The sequence below is a fragment of the Hyalella azteca genome, unplaced genomic scaffold, assembly GCF_000764305.2.
Source record: "Hyalella azteca isolate HAZT.00-mixed unplaced genomic scaffold, Hazt_2.0.2 contig7231, whole genome shotgun sequence".
Classification (NCBI taxonomy): Eukaryota; Metazoa; Arthropoda; class Malacostraca; order Amphipoda; family Hyalellidae; genus Hyalella; species Hyalella azteca.
Genome location: NW_025937359.1, coordinates 168,491 through 179,240, shown reverse-complemented (window position 1 = coordinate 179,240; position 10,750 = coordinate 168,491). Strand labels below are relative to the sequence as shown.

The 10,750-nt window shown below is 35.3% G+C and overlaps 2 protein-coding genes across 2 annotated transcripts; one reads left to right on the top strand and one right to left on the bottom strand.

Annotated features, from left to right (window-relative positions):
* The first annotated feature begins 831 nt into the window (after positions 1-831).
* On the top strand, positions 832-4,050 carry LOC108669273. Its single transcript, XM_018156578.2, has 5 exons — positions 832-1,049; positions 1,527-1,684; positions 1,875-2,095; positions 2,432-2,782; positions 3,054-4,050. The coding sequence occupies exons 1-5, from the start codon at positions 907-909 to the stop codon at positions 3,216-3,218; spliced, it is 1,038 nt and encodes a 345-aa protein (XP_018012067.1). The 5' UTR covers positions 832-906; the 3' UTR covers positions 3,219-4,050.
* On the bottom strand, positions 3,718-10,131 carry LOC108669274 (charged multivesicular body protein 1b-2). Its single transcript, XM_018156579.2, has 4 exons — positions 10,016-10,131; positions 6,376-6,620; positions 5,848-6,068; positions 3,718-5,343 (listed from the first exon to the last, which is right to left on the bottom strand). The coding sequence occupies exons 1-4, from the start codon at positions 10,035-10,037 to the stop codon at positions 5,220-5,222; spliced, it is 612 nt and encodes a 203-aa protein (XP_018012068.1). The 5' UTR covers positions 10,038-10,131; the 3' UTR covers positions 3,718-5,219.
* Between the last annotated feature and the right edge of the window lie 619 nt (positions 10,132-10,750).

Below are 10,750 nucleotides of genomic sequence, written 5' to 3'. Positions count from 1 at the left end.
AGCTATAGACCTGTCTCTTATACACATCTAGATGTGTATAAGAGACAGACCATACACAGATGGCTGATCCGACTCTCTGCACGCCAGAAGACAGTTACCTTCTGTTGGGTCCCCGGTCATGTTCGGGTGGCAGGCAACGAAGCCGCGGACGAGCTCTCACGCAATGCGGCGGCTAGAGAGACACCGCACTGGAATGAAAGTGTTCCCCATCGAGACCATTACCCAATATTTCGCAAGAAACTGCTGGACGAGTGGTAAGAAGAGTGGACACACCTTGAAAATAACAAACTCCGCAAAATTAAAGAGGACATAAGGCCTTGGCCATCATCGTCCCACCGCGTACGCCGGGTGGAGGTATGCCTCACCCGCCTCCGCATTGGACACACTAGAATCACCCATGGCCATCTCATGGAACGCACGCCTGCACCTTATTGCATGGATTGCTTAGTGCCCCAGACCATAATCCACGTTCTCTGTGAGTGCCCATCATTTGGTGTGGCCCGACGGCAATTTTTCCCCCATCTAAGCCAAAACGACCCCGACACACACCTAAAAAGTATTTTGGCCCAACCAGAACACGGTAGCTATAATGTCGACCGCCTCGTAGAGTACCTGAGAGCAATAAACATGTTCGACTGTATATGATCTGGTCAACGACTCAACGCTGAATACATGTGATGCAATATGTTCTTAGCCCATAATGTCCAACGTGACATTCGGCGCGAGATAGCTTAGCAGCTGAAGCGCTAGTAATCATAGGGTCACTAAACTAACATATTGGCAAGTTGTAAAAGCTTTGGCGAACTACTGATCTAATGAAATAACGGCTCCATAACCCTGATTATTTGGCGGCAGCTAGCATGTCGGAGTGGGCGTGAGGTGCGGGCGCTGGACGTGTGTAGCCTCATGAACGAGAGGTCACTTCAGTCAGCAATGAAATACGCTGCTAAGCTCGGCAAGTCGCTGCTCGCAGAATCAATATCTGAAATGTGTGGACAGCGTTGCAGTATTCGGCACGAAAGTCAGCCTCAAAGTTTTATTTCAAGCAGGTATAGTGAAGATTCTCGTAATTTGTTTGCATCTCTCTTTATTTTGCTGTGTAGACACGGTAATAAAACTTATAAAAAACTCAAAAATAGGAACCTATCAAAAAAAGGTGTACATTTGATTCTTTATGATTAAGATTTTTTATTAGATATCTTGAAGCCATATCGGAGCATGATCATACGATATTAGATTAGTTTTAGTTGAAATTAGGATGGAACGGTCATGGTTTCAAGTTGCCTTTGATTTTATACAAATAATATTACCTACTTAAACTGGAAAATTGAAACACGTTTAAAAATGAATGGATCTAGAAGAAAATCTCGATGAACTGGTAAATTAGCTTTGAGGGTCATCCTCAGGGTGTCCGACTTATTGCACGATTGAGTATACTGGCGAAAAACATGCAGCTTTTCTATTTAATAAATTGGTTAACGATCAAGGAAACAGCGTTTCATTTGTTTTTTTTTTTTCCTGAACAGATACTCCGAGAAGAGCATGCAAGAGACCACGCTTTTATCTCTACCGTCGCAAGGAACTCAGCCTCTGAGTTCCACTCTTACTTCTGAGTCCAGAGCTGAGGAAGACGATATCATTGAAGCAACTCCCTCAGGTCTTCTTCCTAGGGAAGCAAACTCAAGTACGTTTTATGCTTGTCGAAAAATCAAAAGTTTTTACATTATTATTGACCTTCAGAGAGATGTATACTTTTTACAAAAGCCTTACTGACGAAAATAGCCGTTGAAGTATAGACGAATGTCCAATCATAATGAGATTCAAATTTTTTTGTTTTGTTGCTAGATTTTAAAATTATTTCCATGTTACTTCAGGCAACCCACTTTTGTTTGCTGCCAGTCGTCGCTCCAGGTACGCTTTGCCCCTTGACTCGTCCATCTCGCCTTCTGAGGCAAATCCTTTCAGAAAAGCTGCTTCGAATGTATCCTCAAATATGGACCAGAGAAATGCAAAGAAAGCACTCGAAGTCCTTGATGAGTACAGACCGAAAAAAACAAACTCTGCACCGATTCTGCGACCTTTGCTCAAGAAAAAGGTAAATTGGTTTATTAATCCATGTGAATCATGGTACAAATATAGCGGCTTTTGAATAGAATATTTTTTGGAATTAATTTCTTGCATGTCTTCACTTTGAATACCGGAATCTATTTAAATTCATTTCCTAAGGCATTGTCTGTCGAGATCCGTCAAAATGAAAGCATAGCATATACCTGGTTGCTCAAGTTGTTAGGCATAGACTGACTGCCGTCATGTGTTGCCAGTGATCTCTCATCCTACACGTGTTGCTTTTCTGCTTTATTGGGCCTAACTGGCGAAGTTTGTAAGAAATGTTCAGGATTTAGTAATTACTATTTTTCTACTTTGGTTTCAGAGCAAAACGGAAAGAAAAAACGTAGGCGAGACCTCACAATCCAGTTGCCAGCCTACTCTGGAGTCAAAATTTTCGAATCTGGTTCCTCCGAGTGATGGCAAAGAAAACAGAACAGATGCAAATCATTCTTTGAAAAACAATGTAAAAATTAATGAATCAAACGTAGAAGTCAATGGATTTGGTGTTAGTGTCCGAACAAGTCCAATGTTCAAGACAACATCTGCGATGTACTTGTGGTGGGCTGACAATGAAGAACTTGTAAATGAACAGATCCCTGGAACAAATGACTTCAAGAAACTTCTTCCCAAGGCTGCAATACTCTTCAAAGATCTTGCAGATGAAGTAAAAATGGTAAGAATTTTATAGAAATTAATTTTGATAATATAAAACGTTAGATGTGCAGTTTTCATAGTTTAATCCGTCTGAAATTATTTTGTTGGTTTTCTCAAATTGTTATATATGCTAGGAAAATCATGAAGATAATTATATAGTTCAATTATCTTCATACTTTTTTCTGACATTCATTATTCGTGATCGATTAAAAACTATGTGTACATGTTTGTACAAAAGATTAATTACCGTCAAATTTTCTTATTATAATGATCTCACAATTGCACCTTAGAAATATAAGAAGTTGGCTGCCGAGAACTCCTCACAAGAACCGTCTCCCGAGGCCAAGCGCAAGAGGTCGGAGGATTGTCAAGACGATGGCGGCGAATTAAAAAAATCCAGAGCAAACTCCACGTCGGAAAAACTTGCTGCCTTTGCCTTCAAAGGGACTGCATAAATTTAATGTTATTTGTTTTAGTCTTAGACATTCGTGAAGAAACCAATTTTTAAAACAGAATTTACCTCGCGCTAACATGTGCTCATGTGGTTTTCTACAACAGTTTTAATGTGTTCAATTTTTTAGAGATTCGGCCATTGTCTTAACTTACGAGCTTTGTTCCTGCACTTCGGTTCCGCTTTATTTCGGACTTTTTAATACACTTTCTCGGTCTAAGGTCGCGTTTTTGTATAGAATAATCCTGTTTGAAGCATTTGGCTTAGAATTAGAGGAATGTTTTGCAAGGTTGTGTATCATTGCTCAAGCTGGTGTGGTAAATTGCTGGGTCATCAGCAGCATTGCGGTATTTTGTTCATAGGTTCTTCAACAGGGTACTTCAAATTTTTTTTGCTTAGGTACACATTTGAAAATATTGAAGAAGAGAAGAACTGCAAGATCTGGGGCGATTGGGCTCAATATGCAGCGCTTGAAACAGGATGCGATAAATCATGCCTAAGAATAATCCTTTCGCACATATATTTCAACAAGTAACTCCGCGTATAAATGTCTCTAACTACCATATTCTAGAATACATATACTTTATTATAGATTAAAACAAAATGCTTTCATTGAAAACGCAAGATGAGTAGTGGTGAACAGACATATTCGTAGATAGTTTTACAAACCTCGTGAACGTGTTACTTGAGGATTGCATGAATGAAAATATTGATTTTTCTTGAGTATGCTTAAACACGGTGCATAAAATGATACCTTGATCACTGAAATAGATATTTATTTCGGTTCGTTAGCATAATCGTTTCTTATAAATACTATAATTAAATTTTTGACGTACTATACTCTTTTCACCCTTGATATAGAAATACTCCTAAAATATGACTTCACACTCCATATTTCGGGTGATCGTAATTTTCACTCCATATTCGGGTGATCATAATTGTTAACATTAATTCGAGACTTCCAATTGCCACTAACGTCTGGAAAGATAATCGATTAACGAATAGAACCGAGCAAATGAAACAGTAGAATATAATTTTCAATCAAACTCTGAAAATTATACTAATTATTAGTATTATATATACGGTACCAACAATTCAAACGGTGATTAATCGTGCTCAATCCGCACGCGAGTGTGTTGTCCACGTGCGCGGGAATGTGTGCAAATTTTAATTTGGAATGAATAGTTTCTGATGACGAAGATCAGATCAGAATTCTGATCAAATATGGAACATGTCCTAAATCAATCTTGAAGCTACAACATACATAATTCAGAATTGATAAATATTTAATTACAACCTATTGATTAACAGTTCCCTGAATTAACTCTCAACTTAGATAAAGCAAAGTGGTGCAACGTAATCATTTTTTGTAAATTTGGTAGTGTAAGCAACTACTGTAAAGAGCAAAGCTGACTCTGACTATTCTCTGTAAAATGGTTAACATCGTATGCTACCAACAATAATATAATCAATAGAAGGAGAAAAAGTTGCAGCAATCACTCGATAAAATTCTGTGTTGCGTGAAAATTCAGGCTTCTTTTAGGTAGGTAGGCATTGAAAAACAGCCATGTCACTGGCAGAGAAAACAAATTAAAAATCACTAAAAATATATACTTCATCAATCTTGAACGAATCCATTATAAAGAAGACTATAGAAGGGAATCACTTGCATCTAACTACATAGACAGCCGTAAAATAACTAAGTTTTTTACTTTTCCATACTCGGAGAAAAACTAAATAAAACGAACTATTTCGGGGCTATGGTATTGTTTAGTAATAGAAATCCACATCACAAAACTCAGGTTAACAATTATTCAAGGCTATTGCCAAAAGTCATTGATGCAATTTAAACAACTACCAGTACATAATTTGATCTCAACATCTCATCTTGATTTCCAAGTCTTATTCCGGCAATGACTAATTGGTCTGCATAATGCTTTGACATGAATATTTGTTTCTGAGTAGAAATACAAACTAAATTATGCAGTTAGAATTGAGACAGAAATTACTCGGCATTGCGTAACTTGGCAAGTCGCTGAGTGAGCTCGTCTTGGTCCTGGCTGGCAACTGTGCTGGAGACCCCAACTGTGCTTGTCTGGCCTCTTGGCAGCTCCAAGTTTAGTTCCAATCTGATACATATAGAAATTGTATTACATATATATTGATTAAAACTTAGCACATATCTTAATTCAAAAATGTACAAAAATAAATATATTCCTTATATTAGTTCCTATTCTTCAAAATGTTGAAGTTAGAAAGTAAATAAAAATCCAACTAACACCAAATTAAACAACTGTAACGTACATTCTTCCACAGTCAATAAAAAATAATGAACTAAATAAAGTTGTAGGTAGTGCTATGAAGTTATGGAGTTCCTGTGGAATGGAATAAAACAATTTTTGAACAAAATTACCAACTGTTAATTTATGAATGCTAAAGAATATACCATACAATACACAACAAGATAAGAACTAAATGTTTGTTCCATTTCAACTTCAGTTTTATTAGCACTGAGTCAAATAACAACATGGCATGATATACCTATGTATTGCACCATAGTAAATGCAGTAATTTAGTATGAGTAATTTAATTTCTAGTATATCAAATTTAATTTCATTTTTAGTAAAACCCACCCAGCTTCATCAGCCACTTGGGCCATTAAACCATTGACAGCATCTTGAGGCACAGCTGTTGTGGTGGTCTGGCTCATGGTGCTCTCCATGTAACTGCTTTGAACGTCCAAGTCTTCAAATTGATGCTCAAATTTGTCCATCAATGCAGAGATTTTCTCTAAGTTCATTGACTTCATGGCAGCATCAAGGTTTTTCACAACTCCTGCCATACTTGCAGTTACCTTGGAAGGTGAAATTAATGTAGTAAGAGGCATAAGCTTATGAAAAATAAATGAATAAAAAAGCAATACTTGTCCACGTAAAACTTTTAAAATTTCATCAAACAAAAAGATTATCCCCTAAATCAATATCAGTATATCATTGCTTCAGTCAACTTGCATTGTGATATGTTTATTAAAAAGAATTATGTTTAGCTATTGTCATAGCTAGAATGCTCCAATGATTGATTGAGAATTTTCAATTGTGTTTCACATACATGGCCAAACTTAATTTTCCTTGTCTTGACATTGAAAAGATCAAGGTTTTTACCTTCCGTTGAGTTACAGCTGTCTGCACACGAGCTGCAACAGCATCAACTCGAGCAGCCATTCTTAAATAATTTAAGGCTTGACTTTTATTCCTAATTGAGTTCTCAGCATGAATTTGAGCTCCTGCAGTGTTGCCCTTCTGAATGGCTTTCTTGATTTTCAATTTTTCTTCCTTTTCCATCTTCTCACATTTTTTTGACTGCCGTTCCAAATCCTTGGCAGCAAACTTCAGTTGGAAAAGATGCTCTGAGAATAAAATTATATTGAGTTTTTGGTCCGAATCCAGTATAACGTAATAAATATTTCAGCATGGATGGAGTTAGGAGAAAAGATGTATTTATGATATGGCATTATATTTTATTGCAGTTTGACTCTGTCAATAAGATTAGCTAAAAGGGTCTTATTATTACCACGTTTTTCTTGACTTCGTTTCGTGTCTGTCTGTCTGTCATCAAAAATTCAAACCTTAATTTAGAGCACTTCTAAACATCCTAGTAAGTTGAACTTTGGCATGCATGCTTATGCTGCCTAACAATTCAAGATTTGATCATCAGAAATAATAATAAAAATTAAAAAAAAACACTAAAAATTCACGGTTTAGAATAGAATTGAGTTTTTTCTTGAACATCCACACTTGCCAACCCTAGAAATTGATTTGAATTGCTAAAATTGCTAACTAAAAAATAGAAAATAAATAAATATAAAAAATATTTTTGAAAACCATGTTTTTCTGGTTTTTACAAAACTAAAAATAGTGAAATAAAACAAATAAAAAAAACTTAAAAAAATCACATTTTCTTAACAGACAAAAAAGAAAAACATTTACTCTTACATAACATAACATACCATTTTACATAACTTATATGTTAGTATGTAAGAGTAAATGTTTTTCTTTTTTGTCCGTTGAGAAAACGTGATTTTTAAGTTTTTTTATTTGTTTTATTTTTCAATAATTTCCAAAATGATTCCAACTACATTTACTAAATGTTGTGTTATACTTTACAGTCTGGCTACATTACATAGTGGCAAATCAGAGGCTTTCTTTTCTGACTTCCTTTTTGAGTCCTGTAGGTGACCACTAACCACTGTAAGCCACTGTAAGTGACCCGCATTATTACACATGGATTTGGAATAAAAATTTCAACAAGATAAGTGAATTAATAACGAGCTGTTTTTTCAAAAGCTCATATCTGCCATCATGAGGGATAATAAAAAACTTACTGTTAATATCAAATACTTTCAACAGGCTAAAAATATTTCTCAATAGTAAATTTCAAAAATTCAACTTATTTTGCAACAACGGGGGTAAGCAATTTAGTTATGTACTGGGTTTGTGCTGGAATATCCCATTTCTCAATAACAACTGGAAAACTCACAAGCTGCTGTTTTTTTGAACAAAACTCTTAAGTGATGAAGCATATATAATTATAGATATTATATTTATGTTCTATAGCACTTGTGAAACAATATTATTACCTGCAGATATCATGCAGGATTTTCAAATATATATAGACAAAAAATATCATTTTATAGGAAATTTTTATAATTATTTGATAAAATTAGTTATTTTTATTAGGCAAAGGCTATAAAAATGGTTGAAATTGACAACAGGCATTTTTTCTTTCATTGATGGGTGGCTTCTACCCAATTTTCCAGATCAGTCTGCAGGAAGTTTTATTAATGACAATGGCAATTTTACATTTGTTAACACGTTAACCGCAACATGTACCACCTGTGGTACAAAACAAGCTTTCAATGAATGCCATATGCTGGCGGTTAACATGTTAATGATACAATTAAACTGTAATTTACACAGAAATGCTTTAAAAATAAAAATGCATTGCCAATGATAGGAGTTGACATTCACAATTCAGATCACATGTGATTGGCTGAATAACCTGACGTGATTAGTTAAGATATGTGAAGCAATGAAGCAAGCTAGAAAAAATTTGTATTGCCCTTTTTCTTAAGTTCTGAGACTCAGTCTTCTTCTGACTTCTAAATGTTATTTTATCTCAGCTGGATCTAACTGCTAACTGCATAGAGGCAAACCTAGGATTTTTTAGCTTTGTTCATGTTTGATTTTCTCATCTACTCATTGGTGGTGGTGCAGTGCTACTACAAAATAAATGAAGAAGCAAGAGGTGGCGCAGAGTGGCTAGACAGAAGGAGAAATGAAAAAGATAGGGGGCAATGAAGACAGGTGCATAGTGCAAAATTAGCTGGTTTTGATATGTGAGCCTGTGAGGTTAGGTTTCAATTGGACAGTGATTGGAGGGAACCTGTCAGGGCTTTGACTGATTTCTGTAGAGGACTGAGGAGGTAAATTTGTGGTTTGATGCAGTATCAAAAGTATGTACAATTTTGAGTAATGTTATAAAAAATATAAATGATGCATACTCTGTAATTACAAGCATTTTTTTCACTTTTCATGTTTTTTACGGTTTTTGTAATTTATATTATTTTATTGCTGTTTTAAATAATGATTTGATCATTTTGATGGAATGGGTGGTCACCCGGTGGTGACTGGTGATTATGGTTATGATGAAGTTGATGGGGATGAATTGCTTGAAATTGGAGAAAAGTCAGTTGGTTTGGTGGTACAAGGGATTCAGTCGCATTTTTATTGTGCATTACTCTTGGCAAATCAACTGAGTCTATCAGCATCATTAGGTTTCTGCACCTAGTCATTGTCATCTATTCAAGATTTGAAGCAATATTTTATTGACGATAATACTGGTATCTATGATACAGTTGATACTTGACTTTTCTACTTATAAGACTCAAAAATGAACTTTAGGAAGAGTCTAAATTCTCTGTTTTGCCACTAAGCAAATAAGTAGTAAGCACCACTATCTTGGTGATTGCCAATAAATTTGTAATATTGGGCAGATGTTAAAAAAATTTGCAGGCAAAAACAGTAGTTTGTAGTTTCAGATGACAAGTGATTTTTTGAAATTACAGGTACATTGGGCAATTTTTCTCAATTTTTACTGAAAAAATTAAGAATTTGATCATAGGAATGTTGAAATTTGTCAGATTTAGTAGCATTTTTGTCAAACTCACATGTAGCTTTTATCCAATTTTACAGTTAGGATTGGCATTTGGCATAGCATAGTGATACCAAGATCAGGTTTTTAGTCTTAAAGTGTTATCAACATTATTAAGGATTTACAACCAAAAGTGCTTAAATATTCAAGATTTCTTGCCATAGTATATACCTATATGACAATGCCTTAGAGTTAAACTTAAAAAGAATTTATTTAGAATGAAATGTGTTGGCATTTGCAAGATATTCTGAAAATACAGATTTTGATGCTAATTTTAACCAAAGATCTTCAGATATTTGCTGGCTTTTGTCTCTTATGCAGACTAAGACTTAGATAAGACTCAGCCTGTAGAGGGACATAGACCCATTATCACTCAGTCGATAGACATACCTAGACTTATAGAATAGGAGTTATAGGACAGTAGGTATACAGATCAGACATGATGATGAAGGAAAGTGCAAAGTGGGAAAAGGATTAGATAAAAATGGTGTTTTTGCCACATCCCAGTCTACTCTACATCTACAGACTAAGACTACAGATAATACCAAATTTTTTTGCAACAGCACACACACATCATAGAATGTTACTTACTCTCCATGCTGGCTATAGACATGGTGATTCAGCAAACTCGTACTGCGATGACGCACAAACCAGCGATCAGCTAATACTTGGGTGTCGATGACTGACGTCATCATTATCAGGATTCATTGTCGTATAGAAGCCATCCGCAACAGCTGGAAATTACAAACTAAAGTTTCTGATTCTAAAAATTTAAAACCTCAACAAATGTACGAGTTTGAATAAAAAATATAAAATGCAGCTTATTTATGGTTGTCATTGCATTGAATTTCTTTGCAATGTAACTAAAATGTTTTCATAAATAGAAGAATATGATTGAGGGTGAACATTGCATCAAATTCCAACAGCTTTCATTCCTCCATGATATGCCGTCAATTAGACAAACTCGGCCTCTGTTACTTACTTACTTTCGTCTAGGAGGAACAACCGTCTTAAAAACGGACGTAATTTAAACATTATATTGCATATTAAAAATAAATGAATAAATTTTCCTCAAGAAGACACCAACTACCAGCAGATGCGGCTTAGTGCCAATGATGTTTACAAACTACAAGTGCATTATTTTCACTTTTCATGCCATTTATGGAGATTTTAGAGGTGCTCTTAACAGAGAAAATTTTTTGTTTATCGTCCTTGGTCATTATAAGTCAGTATCCTAGGGCAACTTGCTCTTTAGATCTTGATATTAATTTTTGAGCACTCCCATTCAACAACGTCGCTGTCCAAAATAATGGATGCATATTCTGC